Source organism: Homarus americanus, unplaced genomic scaffold (assembly GCF_018991925.1).
Source record: "Homarus americanus isolate GMGI-L3 unplaced genomic scaffold, GMGI_Hamer_2.0 scaffold7626, whole genome shotgun sequence".
NCBI lineage: Eukaryota > Metazoa > Arthropoda > Malacostraca > Decapoda > Nephropidae > Homarus > Homarus americanus.
In genome coordinates, this window is record NW_024718273.1 from 2,239,447 (window position 1) to 2,253,243 (window position 13,797).

Here is a 13,797-nt window from a genome sequence, read left to right on the forward strand (position 1 = left end):
AAAAAAAAATAAAAAAGTAAAAATAAAAATTATTTGATCTATAAGGGTCTTTGCCTAAAATAATATATTATTTTGAATGCATAATTTCAGCTAAGATTACCTACCTGTGTGTTGCAGCATCTTATTGACTTTGTTAAATCTTTATGCAATGAAATCCTCAATTCCAAAAAAGTAAAACCATATTTATCTATAAACTTTCAGTAACAAATACATAATTAATTTTACTGTACTTGAGTAAAAATAAAACCACCCTTAATATCATACAAATAAACTGAGAGAACATACCACATTTAGTCTTAGGACAACACTCATCCTCCTTCTTTGGTTCTTGTGCCAGGATGTGGAATTCATCGCAGGTGATCTTTGGACAAGTTCCGCTACACTTTGTGGCGTATCTGGCACAACAACCAGAGTCATCCAGTGTCCATACTTCCCCTGATGGACATTAACAATATCAGAATCAACTGTATACAAAGTTTGCTTCAAAATTAATAAGCAAAAAAAAAGAATAGGTTAAAGTATAAACATTTTTAATAATTTTTTTTTTGAGATTTCACTTGACTCATCATCACAACAGTTCAGTTGTTGGACAGAACACTAGCTACCTACTGTACATACTCCCCCATAACATTTCAGTAGTGGGATAGAACACTAAAGTCTATTCACTCAAACCTTACAATGGAGGCCTAGGGTCAGTTTGTAATAATAACTCTTCTGTGTTCATCTCTGGTAATTCCACACTTGGAAAAAAAAATTGCATGTGAAATGCCCTGGTAACATAAACATCATAAAGAGAACATGAACATGATGAACAATTTATGAGACCTTAAGTCGTCCTTGCCCCCGTGACATCATGCAGCGTGGTGGAGGATGTTGCTGAAATGTTTAAATATTTTTCTTGTTATCTTTTAAGATAATTATATTACCAGAACATTTCACATGCTAATTTTTGTTTCCCAAAGTGCAGTTATTATCATTGTTTCATCATAATGCATGTGCTTGTTAAAGCACTGGCATGTTTCCTTTGAACTCATTATGCATGATTTAGGGCAACAACAAACATAAGCTGCTCTGCCTGGGACTAGATGGCATCATGAGTCTCTTGTTTGAGAACAGCATCATCCGATAGACTGACTGCTGAATAAGTAACATACTTACCAATATATCTAACCAATGTTCTTTGAGGGGTAGTAGATGCAGGAGGAGGAGGAGGAGGAGGGGGTTGGAGGAGGAGGAGGAGGAGGAGGAGGAGGAGGAGGAGGAGGTTGTAAGAACACTGGGTATGAAGGAAGAATAACAATAGAAATAAATACAATATGAAGACATGAGATACAGTTCACCACAAGTGAGTACAGGATGTTAAGATCAGATGCAGTCGTTCATAGGTGTTCTATGTGAGTGCATGGAATGAGAGTAAAATGTGCAGTGATTTGATGAATGAAGTAATTTTCCCATTGTATAAAAGAAAATTTGTAAAATATTATAGTAACAGTAGAAGGGAATTAGTGTGAATGGGCAGTAAGGTAGATGATGCATTACCTGGTTTTAGATCTTTGTTATCAGGAATGGTTAATTTGGGGCAGTTTTCTGGCTCTAAACACACGCATGCATACTGAGGGCATACACCTGGTGCCTCGATGAGCTTCTGTCGATGCCCGTAACCACATCTATCTGTTGGCTCAAGTGGAGTGGGACAGTCTTCAACAGGCTTAACTTTGCATTGCTTCCTTAGACCACAACAATCATCTCCAGTTCCATTCACCTATCCAGAAAAACATCTCTTTAATACATTAAAATGAACTGGATAATTAGCTAAGTTGTTGGAATTGTTCACATATTGTTTTTATTTAAAAGCGAAAACTAACCTCAACCACAATATATCCCTCATCACAAATGGGGTCTTCAGGACAAGTCTTGGTGCTGCAAGTGTTACCTTGGTCAGTACATTCACATGTGGTACAATTATCAATTTGCCAAACCTCACCCATACGGTGCCCCTTATCATCACATATCTTACAATAGCTTGTATTTTTGCAAGTTCCATTATCCAAAACCTGAAATTATAAATATTATATTAAGTATATGAAGGATACTTAAACTAATAAACAACTTAAAATAATTAATTAAAAATAGTATAAAATTTATTCAACCATAAAAGAAGAACAAAGGGTATTCTTTAATAACAGGCAGTATAGAACATCACACACACTGACCATGCCCTCAGGGCAGAAGCAGCCATCAACAGGGGATATGGGGCAAGAATCAGGATCTTTTTCAAGTTCCTCATAATTTTCACAGGTATGTACACAAGCTGGTGCACAGGCTCGATACTCTTGACCTGTAATCACCAAAATAGTTTAGTACAAATTTTTTACCTAAGTTTACTTATACATAATAGATAATATATATATGCTGATAACCACAAGGAAAGAAGAAAACACGAAGTGTTTTCTTCTTTCCTTGTGGTTATCAGCATATACCTAGATCACGCGCACCTACAGTGTGTACTTGTTATCATATATATATATATATATATATATATATATATATATATATATATATATATATATATATATATATATATATATATATATATATATATATATATATATATATATATATATATATATTTTTTTTTTTTTTTTACCATAAAAAATCATCTAAGCTCTCCTACTAACATACCTCCTGTGCAGTTCTTTGGACAAATTTCTTCAGAACGCCAGTCCAAACAGATGTCTAAGTCAGCACATCGTCTAGCATAAGCCTCAAGACTGTGACATGCAGCTACCTGCGGCTCACGGCTGCCACAGGCATCAAGTTGACATGAGGATACATATGATGCTGGATCCTCAACTGGATGACACTGTTGGACAAGTCAGATTATGAAAGTAAATAATAAATTAAAGGTTTTTCACTAATGTTGTAGAAAATGGTTATCGTTTGCATTAGTTCTCTATATCTAATTGTAATACATTACCTGTAATATGCAGTATAGATTTATAATCATTATTTTCACCACTTATCAGTTTACTAGCCATTCAGGCGATCGGTCTATCCAGTGTTAGTATAGAAGGAATAAAGACTCTGGGAACCTGTGAAGTTTGGTAGGGTCACACTGTATAACAAACACCCTTCTTATGTGTGCCTGGCCCAAGCAGGATTTGAACCCTTGATATATTGGTGAGAGACACACACGTCACTGCTGTACCACCAACACTCTGGTTTATTGTTTTCAGGACTCAAACCCATGACTAAGAAGATTAAGAAGCTGATTAGCATAAATACTAACGTGTCCTACTGGTTCAGACTATTTAAGAGTAAAATACGACCAATGCAACACAACAAAGTTGTTCAAATATACACATGAACCGCTGAATATGTTTTCTATGATATTAAACTGATACATATCTGCAACACCGAAAATTCAACAGCATTGTGACAACAGTGTAGCCACATTCATATCACTAATACTAATATCAATGAAATGTCATGATTACATTGTGGTACAGCAAGTTTGTGTTGTGCAAGATGAGAGTGTCAACTTTACCCTATGTGCCGAGTAGTCTTTTATCTTTATATAAATGAAATAATGAAGAATGTACGCCATGACATATTTACACATACAGTACTGTATTATGAAACCATATATCTTTTCTACACACTAAAGCTATTGATATATTCATAATATATAAGCTCACAATAGATATGGGAATATCAAGAAATGCAATTATGATATACAGGTGAAGCAGGCCTACCAATATATGCCAATAATCACACATTTTAGCTTTGGCCTATGCAGTAAGTCCCCGCTTAATGTCGGGGTTACGTTCTTAAAAATGCGACGTTATATGAAACAACGTTAAGCTGGTGATGCAAAACGACATAGTATTGGGTCACCATTAAGCGGAACGACATTAAGCGCAGACTTACTGTATTTCATACTGTTGTGCACGGCAGGTGACTCGATGCTTTATTTCCAGCTGCAGAGTTTAGTATATTACAACAGTCATGAATCTGGTTTCATTTTTGATATGTAGTTCTGGTTGCAGTTCATATTTATTAAAAAAAATGTTGCACAGTGATTCCAAAAATTTTACTAAAAAAATTTAAATCTCGGATCTCTTAACTCACCAAACTCCATTGTTATGTGTATGGTGCTTGTGGTTTCAATGTACCAGCAGAAAATAATTTGTTTTTCTTTTTTCTTACATTAAATCATCCAATATGAAATTCAGAAAATTGGTAATACTGTACTCTTATATGCAAACCTTTCCAAACAAGTCTTCATTCATGATATCCAGACAGGGGTCCTCATCAGGAGGTAATGGGAGGCAGAATGTTGCATCCTTCTCCAAAACACCACAGGTACGAGGTTCATTCTCCAGCAGCCAGCTACGTCCAAATTTGTCAACAGACTCAGTCAGAGCTCCTTCCCTGGTCATTAGGTCATCTTCATCATCATGGTTACAGTTACCTAGAAGTATATGCAGGCTACATAAAAATGTGTTTTGCTCTATGGAAACCTAGAGACCACCACAGCATGGCAGTAAGTAATATCTCCATTAGCCGGAATCCGTCTTAACCGGAACTCTCCAATAGCTGGAACTGAAATTTTCCGAAGGGCACATTTTCTGGAAAATTCCGAGTAAATTTTCCCAGTACCTTGAATTCCCGGGCATGGGGGAGTTTTTTCCGTGTTTGAGAAGTGAATATCAGGTGCATTTTCGAGAAATTCCGAGAAAAATTTTCCAGTACCCATAAAAAATTACAGGAATGGGAGATATTTTTTCGGGTTTGAGAGATGATGTAATGTACAATTTCTGGAACTTCCAAGAACATTTTTCCGTTACCCGAAAAATTCCAGGGATGAGGGAATTTTTTTCAGGCTTTGAAGGAGTCATCTTGTTCCCCAGAAATCTTTCATTCCCGGAAGTGCTCTGCACCAAGTGTTCAGGCTAACGGAGATATCACTGTATATATCTACACATATCCTCCAAAAGTAATGTTCTTCTTATGCACACACTTACTGTATGTGTTCACCTTTATTACTATTATTATTAGACAACCTATGCATATAAATTTGTTTCATAAATATTTTAAAATACTGTACTGTACTCAAAAACCATATGAGGGCATATTAAGATGGTACAGTACTATTGTATGAACAACTACATTCCACTTTGGTGATTTTCATCTGGGTGATCATCTGTTTGTGTGATTTAACCCAACCTAATCTAAGTGGGATGGCAGAAATCATATAAAACAAAGGATTGTTCAGATGGGAACCATCCAAGTGGGATGATAACTTATGGATTGCGGGTTCATGTAGAAACAGTGAGTTGATACATATATGTGTACAGATGAAGCGAAAGTAATGGCAGAAATCTTGGTTTATTGCACATATAAAAGCGGTTGCACCAAAATATAAGAGTAATCATAGCACCATTCATTGACAAGCACTCAGCAGGAAGAAGATTGAATCATTGAAAATTCTGCTTGATGAGACAGTTCGTATTGGCAATTTTATCAAAGTCAGAGCATTAAACTCATGGTTTAACTTGTGAGTGTGAAGAAATGGATATCAGCTACACAACACTAATTATGCAGAGTGAAGTACAGTACTGTAGATACCTTAGAGCAAGGTTTTGACTAGTGTGTTCACTCATATCTCCTTTTGTGATATATTTTTATGAGTAACCCTATGAATGTCTATCACATTTCTCTGATCCTGTGTGGCTATTAAGATTAGCCCAGCTGGGGAAATTGAGTGAATTGAATTTCATTCTTGAAGACAAAACCATAAAAACTGTAACTACCTGCAAGAAAAGTGATTTGAAATTGTAAAAAAATAGTTGTGGGAAACATGTATAATAAAAAAATTATCAATCTGTTTTTCTTCTTTACATGTTTCGTTGCCAGCTACAGACTTAAGTGAGGCAGGATTTACCAAGTACAGAGCAAGAAAAACAAAATACTGCATAATACTCAGTATGATGCAAAACCAGATATGAGTCTGCAATTATCTCCCAATGAATCTAATTTAAAAAAGCTCCTTGACAACTAATACTGTACTAGCAACCACCTCAATGATTGAATCAACAAAAACAACAAATAGTAGAACTATTAGTTTTAGAATTACAAATTATTTTTAATTTCTGTATTGTCCTTCCAGTGATATAACATCTAAATTTCACCTGAAAAATAAATGAACATATAAATTTACTCTTGATCAACACATGATAAGTCACTCCTGTACCTGTTATACTGTAATTATGAATCATTTCAGATATTCTGGAGCACTACCGTTCAAGATGGTGTATAAATGACCAAATATTAATTTTAACTGTTCTGCTCTGTAGTCAACAGGAAGTAAACCAACACTACTAAAATGATCAAAACCGACATGCATTCTGGGGGAAGTATTAAGCATATACTGTACTGTATCTTACTACGTTGTTTTGAATAACCTCCATCTTATCCTTCAATGTATTTTTAAGGCCTCTATACTATAACCATAATGAACAAGCACAATCCAGTTGATATTGAAACAAAGGCGATACAAGATTTTTTTTTTCTCCTCAAAGTGAACATTTTTGTTGTGTCTGTCGAAGAATTTGAGTTTATATGCAAAGTACTTTTGAATGTTGATGCTGCTCACTTTCCCTAAATGTTAAAAAAATTGTTTATGTCCACATGAGCATACACATTAGCATGGAGGAAGAAGACTCAAGTTATTTTCAGCCAAGTCAGATTATTACGAGTTTCAAGTCAAGTCACAAGTCAAGAGCGGCAAGTCTCAAGTCAAGTCAAGGCAGATTATATCTGAGTCCAAGTAAAGTCCCATGTCCAAAAAAATAAGGACTAGATTCGGACTCGAGTTTCCATCTCTAATTACTGTTATATTCTTGGACCTGTGGCCACATATCTGGTACCTCCAACAGCTATACTGTATATGTCAAGCAGGAGCATCCAGACATAAATACATGCTGGCCTCATGTAAATGCTCTCTAGCACTTTAAGCTCACTAGTCTGTAATCATTCATGCAATAACAATTAACATTTTTGGATACAGAATTAACATAGCAGGGAACCCTCGAAGACCTGGACTAAAAGGGGGGACCACCTGTCTGCAGAAGCCAATTGTCCGGATCTCCCGGCGTATGTACAAAATGTGTAAAAAAAATTATAATAATTATATAAAAAACACCATAATTACAGTACTGTATTTTACAGCATATAAGACCAATGGCCAGGTAAAACGCACCCCCCATTTTAGCCGGGAGTATTTAAGAAAAACATTCGTTTGTATTTTCCTCCTATAGCCATAGCTTTCTTAAAATAATATACTGTATACAGCACCGGTAAATGTGAGTCATAAATAAAAATAATACAGTACCAATAAATAAGTTACAACAAAAAAATACTGTATTTCCACACCAGTAAATAAAAGCCAATTGAAAGTTTAACTCAGTCGCCATTTGCATACACTCCCTGCTTCATCATAGCAACAGAAACCAGCTGGGACGCTACTTCCGCTGATTCCCTAGCGATGCTTCCCACCCCCTACACCTTGCGCCCTCCTCACGCTCCCCCACTGAGCCAGCTAGCGCATGTGTAAAGAAATGTATATTCCCTTCATGCATTTCCCCTTAGGACAATTATTTATTTTACTTTTATTCACAATGTGTATGTAGGATGGTGTGTGCATGTAACTGAGTACAAATATGAAGAATGAGTAGGAAAAAAACCATAACATTTCACAGCTTGGCCCAGTAGCCTGGTGGTTACAGTGAAGAGTCTAACCTGGCTACAATGCAGCCAATGATGTTAACAGATGCAAATGTACTGGCACCATCAACATCGTAATTCATTGCAAATGTGGTAAGTTTATCCTTGGCCTTACATATGTCTGACACAGTTTGTTTCTCAGTGCTGTATTTATCACAGATGCGAGCCATGGACACACCAGACTCTTAACTTCTTTATTAACTCAAGTTTCTGAACAATAGATAAATGTACATGCCTTCTCTTCACACTACCATTTGCTTTAGATGCCATGATTAATCACTATTATTAGTAACCACTAATAATAACAGTAAATCCAGTGAAATATGACAGGGATCTAGGAGTGTTACAACAGCAGCTGACGCCCTAACTAGCAGTCAGTCACTCCCCTTACATATCTTGTAGTCTAATTTGAAAACGGTGACAGGCACAGTGATAAACAAATTATATAAACCATGCATTTACCTACGATAACATAATAAGGAACATTGTATCATTACTAGAGTGAATGAAATAATATTCCCACAAACAACAATTGACAACTCTATTTATGTTTCCCGCCTCGGGCACCTGAGTTACACGGGCCTAAGATGATCTTGTTCTGTTTTGGGAATGCTTCTTAGGAAGGCTTCTTAGCCCCTGGAACCCCCAAATTTTGTCCGAATCTTCTGAAATCCCGATTTTCCTGGTTCGGATCTTTGACGGTTCACTATACAATTCAGGAATGCCCCGTTTATCTCCAATTGATATTTTAACACCCCTATTCGACATTTGCCAAGCATACCCAGCTTATTTGCAAATAAAAAATTATGATACTATGTACATAATATTTCAAACCAGGCGGGCTACCCGCAGTTTTCATATTCCGACGTAATGCCAACTTCACTCCTACTGGAGAACCTTTAGGTTGCCCTGTTGTTATTTGTCAATTCTTAATTTTGAATAGATTTATGTATTATATTCAATTATTTTACTCTGTTACGCGCACACAATTGTTCATACAGAATGTGCAAAAAAATTTAAATAAATTATTATCATAACATCATAAACATAAATATAAACATACCTGTATTATGTCCACGGTAATTAGTGTGCGACCTTGGGAGGGGAAAGAGAGAGTGGGACTGGCTGGAGGGGGTGTGGGGAAGCAGGAAGGGGCGTGGGGGAGTGGGAGGGAGTGGGAGGGGATGGTGGGTGCAGAATTGGAGATAGTGTGAGGTAAATAATAATTATAATTAACGGTTTAGTGAATAAAGTTCAGCAGTTTTCTGGCATCTTCGTGGTGTACAGGTTCCTAAATATAACCTTTTTTTAAATTTTTTTTGTCTCCTTTTTTGCCCGTTAGGTCCCGTTGTGGGTCGATGAGCGGGTGGGGTATTCCCCGTAAAAAAAAAATAAAAAAATCAGAAGGCTCAAAATATAAAGTTAACAGAAATGAGAGAGACAAACACACACACACACACACACACACCATAATCTCCCTTGCCACCACCACCAGCCTCATCATCCCCTCTACCTCTATTATCACCAACTAAATCATAATGTCAGTGATCCAGAGATGGATTAGCCTCAGCCACAGCCGTGCCGCATGATACTTACTGCCTGGCTCCCACCCGCCCACTCTCACACTTCATCTCACTAACATGCTGCCTCACATGCGTTCTACTACAATTGGTACCACTATCCATCAAACAACTGTCATTCATGATACAATATTGTTTATTTGTTATTCATTAATTAGTAGATATGTTACTGTAATAATCTGTATTTATTAATACCTGTACTCTTCAATTACAATACTGTACTGTATACAGTATATCTCATAAGGGAAAAATATCGTCATCAAGAATACATCTCTATAGATGCAATGGTATAATGACCCCTTGAGTGTTATTTTGGATAGCGCTCTCTTATCCAGAAATGTATCCTGAACGCTAACCAGGGTATTACCGTATGTGGTTTGCTTTAGCACTCAATTTGTATTTATTTTTATACTGGTTTAAGATTTTAACATGCAAGCTGTGCATCATGCTTTTCATATTTCCTGTGCATAATGCTTCATGGGAAAACATCCTGACATGCTACTGAGGCTGTTGCAGGAAGATGTCTGTCCTACAGAACTTTTCTACCCTTCCCATCCCTTGGCTGTAAAAAGTATTTATCCACCACACTCTACCTGTTCACTGTATGATGAAAGTTGCTGTTTGAAATAAAGTGTAAAATGAGTTTGAAATATCTTTTGAGATTAAAACAATTCACATATAGTGGCATCAAATACAGTATTAATAGAACTTTATGAACAATGTGAGACATACCACAAAGTCCCTCTGTTTTGTTGAAGTACAGGTGTGATGGTAGACGTATGGAAAATCCAAAGTTTTCCAGGAAGAAAGTCACTTCCAGTTGTATAGCAGCTATGGCTGCCATAACCTGAGAAAGAAATAATAATCGACATTTATCATGGGCATTAGTGGATATAAATTACCATATTTGCTGGTGATTAAGATGCACCATACAGTATGCAGTACGGTGGAATCCCAGTTATCTAGCACCTACGAGGATTGAGTGATGCCGGTTAAACAGTTTTCCGGTTAGTTGAAACTCACTCTTAGGATCCCCCAATAAATCCTACAATGTATAGTGCTACAGGTTGACCTCGCAAATTCGTGTCTCAGAAAAACGGAATTCTTTAACACTTATTCCACTCTATATAAACGATGTGCCATAGAAGTAAAGAAAATATTTAATAATATAAAAATATAAAAGAATAAAAATGAAGAGCATGGGTGTGTATATGTGTGTGGGGACTGAACGTGTGTGGAGATGGTGGGCTGTAACTGCGTTGCCAATTCGCCAGCCCAGCCACTGCATTTATTACTTCATGTAATGGAACTATAGATATTGTTGAAAATTCATTAAAATACTTTATTATGGCTTAGAAATATAAAATAATTATAATAATATACTGTAAAACTATTAAATATTAAAAATGAAGAGCATGGGTGTTTACAGTATGTGTTATAAGGGAACATGTGTAAAGGCAATGAACTATAACCAAAGCCTTGGCTGTAACTACATCGCCGACTCACCAACTCATCTGGCTTGTATATAGTTAATATAGTTACTTGTAATGAAAATATACCTGTATTAGTGGTGGAAAATCATTCCAATACTCTACTGTGACATTATACCATCAGCCCAACACAAATTTTTACCAATGGTTGAAAGCATAAATAATTAATGGTTTCGGAAACATGATTTTACATTTTCATTTAGGATAACTGTTCAATCCACACTGCTAGGATCATCAGACAATGGTTTGACAAGCAGCAGAACTTAGAGCTTCTGAACTAGGCGAGCAAAGGGGTGCGACCTAAACCAGATCGAAAACCTCTGGGGTAACATAGTCAACTCCTGTTTCAGCATACTATGGCTGAGTAGGAGCTCTTCCAACGGAATCAGCAATTTTCCATATTTTTTTTGCATATTACAGACTTTTTTGTCTGAAAAGAGCCTAAAAAAATCAGCCTGTGTCCTATAAGTGAAACTGCAGTGTTCTGAAGGCTAAATTCTACCTTAATTAAAAAAATATTATTACTTAATTAACTACATTATTATTAGTTTTAATTCATTAAAAAAATTAAATCTAAAAGCTGAATTTATAATTACTGTACTGATGATGATAACCTGAGACCATTAGCATCTGCTCAGCAGACATCCAATTCTGCAGAGCTAAGCAGTAACCATTTCTGAACTCTTGCAACCGTTACTATCCATTGGGATTAAATTTAGAAATACCTTATACAAATGAAGACTTACAGATAACTTTCTTTTCATATTTGCAATTGTTAGCATCGCTGGTGGCATAGTAGCCTAGCGACTCATCATTGTAACCACCAAACTACAGGTACAAGGTCAAGCTGTGAGCTATGTTATGATTAATTTTAAACCCGTACTTTGGGGTAATATACAGAACTTTCTTTCTTTTTGTATTCAATTACATGCACACACCATGATACATAATGTGCAACAAATACAGTAAACAAAATATTATGATAAGGCCAAACACATAAAGGGAATAAACATTTCTTTGCACACGAATTAGCTGGCTCAGTGGGGGAGCGGGAGGAGGGCGTGGAGTGTGTGTGTGTGTGGTTGGGGGGGGGGGAAGCTGTTTTAAGGGAGTCAGCGAAGGTAGGTTTGCATTGCCATGGTGAAGCCGGGAGTGTCTATGCAAATGGCGATTGCGTTAAACTTTCATTTAACTTGTATTTAATGGTTTTAGGTGCATTTTTAAAATCTAGATTGTACAGTAAACCCTTAAACATTGCAGAGGTTAGGTTAATGAAAACCCTGTGAAAACCCAAAACTGTGATGTTCACCTACGAGAAGCTACAGGAAGCCAAAATTGCAAAAAAAATAAAAGCTCACTCCATAACACATTTACTTCCCACATATGCTCTACATTTTCTTACTTTACAGTTTTATATTATATGTTTTTTCTATTTCTAAGCCACATTAGAGTATGGTAATGATTTTTGACAACTTTATAAGTTTTATTAAAAGGAACAATTAACGTTGTGAGTAGGCTGGCGAGTCGGAGATGTAGTTGTAGTGCATCACCTACACACATGTTCACTTCCCACACTTACACAACCAGGCTCTTCATTGTTCTTATTTTACAGTTTTATGTTATATTTTTTATTGCTAAGCCACATCATTTATCTAGAGTAGAATAATGGACGAGTTGCCGGTTCTGAGTAAACACAAGTAATACACTCTGCCACGTTAGTAGAGTGATACGTTATATATGATTTGTAATAATAGTCGAGATAAGTTTATTTCTCTAGAAACAGGGCCGTTATTTGCAATGACGTCACCAACTTCCCGGCAGACGACGTTCTCCAACAAACTCACCATTGCAGTCTTAGGTAGAACAAAGGATGGCCCCTTCAAACCCCAAATACCACGTTCAGGTAAGTTTTAAGGGTGTTTTTTTATGGTCTAAGTCATGGACATTTCGTAAGTGAAGAAATGTGCCATGAAGAGCAGCTTATGGACATAAAAAAATCCCATGTTCACACTAGTTCAACTGTCATGTATTCTTACCTGGTAGACTTTCTCATTTTCCCACAGTGCATTTACAGGGTATATCAGTACTAGATGGAGATACGAGTCAATTTAGAAATAATGACATTGTCTGGATTTTGTTTTGAGAATGCATCGGGATATATAATCATTTATATTAATTAATGGGTAAAATTTTACTTTAACTACCATAAGTGTTTTAATGTTTAGATTCGAGATAGGCTATATTGGGTAAATTTTAAGTTTTGGTCATCCCTGTACTGAAGACATGCAAACTATTTTTTTTTCTGATGGTTTGCGATGTGTTTTGAATGATTTAGACCTTCATTTCTATCGGAAATCAATAGTTTTGAGTTACTACCCCCCTCCCCTTACCGATGTATGTTAAGCTAACCTAATAACTCCTCATACCCTAAACTAACCTATGATCTGTATTTTCTTATGCGATCGAAAAATGTTCTGCGCTAAAATCCCGTAGAGATGATGTGTCTTATTGTTTAAAGTACAAAGGTTCCCGAGACGACCAAAACCAAATTTATTCCATTATTGTTTGGAATGTTTATATTATGAAATTTGTAGTCGGGGAAGTTAGTTAATGTGCTTAGTAATATTTATATATTCAAAATAGTATTACTCTGTTGCACAGTAAAGCACAATTAATTATCTAATAATATTTATTTACAGAGCCGATCAGCCGAAAAGGTTGGACAACTACTTCCAGGGTTCATCAAGGCAGATGAAAGAAATTTACCAAAAGTAGGCGCAGGATTCTGACATGGGGAGGTGCCGTCGAGCAGCAAGCCACTCTTTCTTATCTTCTTATCTTTCGGTACTATGATGAATATTTTGCCTGGTGAGGATTTGACGGTACAGTGCTCTTACACATTGGCACGAAGCATCAACGACTCTTTGTCCTTTCCTTGA

The 13,797-nt window shown here is 36.3% G+C and overlaps 1 protein-coding gene across 1 annotated transcript in view; it reads right to left on the bottom strand.

Moving 5' to 3' along the window:
• Positions 1-13,797, bottom strand: part of LOC121859369 — a 532,182-nt gene that overhangs the window by 40,163 nt on the left and 478,222 nt on the right. The window contains exons 82-88 of the mRNA XM_042356146.1: positions 10,101-10,215; positions 4,269-4,474; positions 2,683-2,863; positions 2,214-2,338; positions 1,866-2,054; positions 1,540-1,762; positions 286-435 (exon numbers count right to left, since the gene is read on the bottom strand). Of these exons, the coding sequence (XP_042212080.1) occupies positions 286-435; positions 1,540-1,762; positions 1,866-2,054; positions 2,214-2,338; positions 2,683-2,863; positions 4,269-4,474; positions 10,101-10,215 (1,189 nt within the window). The remainder of the gene's footprint in view (positions 1-285; positions 436-1,539; positions 1,763-1,865; positions 2,055-2,213; positions 2,339-2,682; positions 2,864-4,268; positions 4,475-10,100; positions 10,216-13,797) is intronic.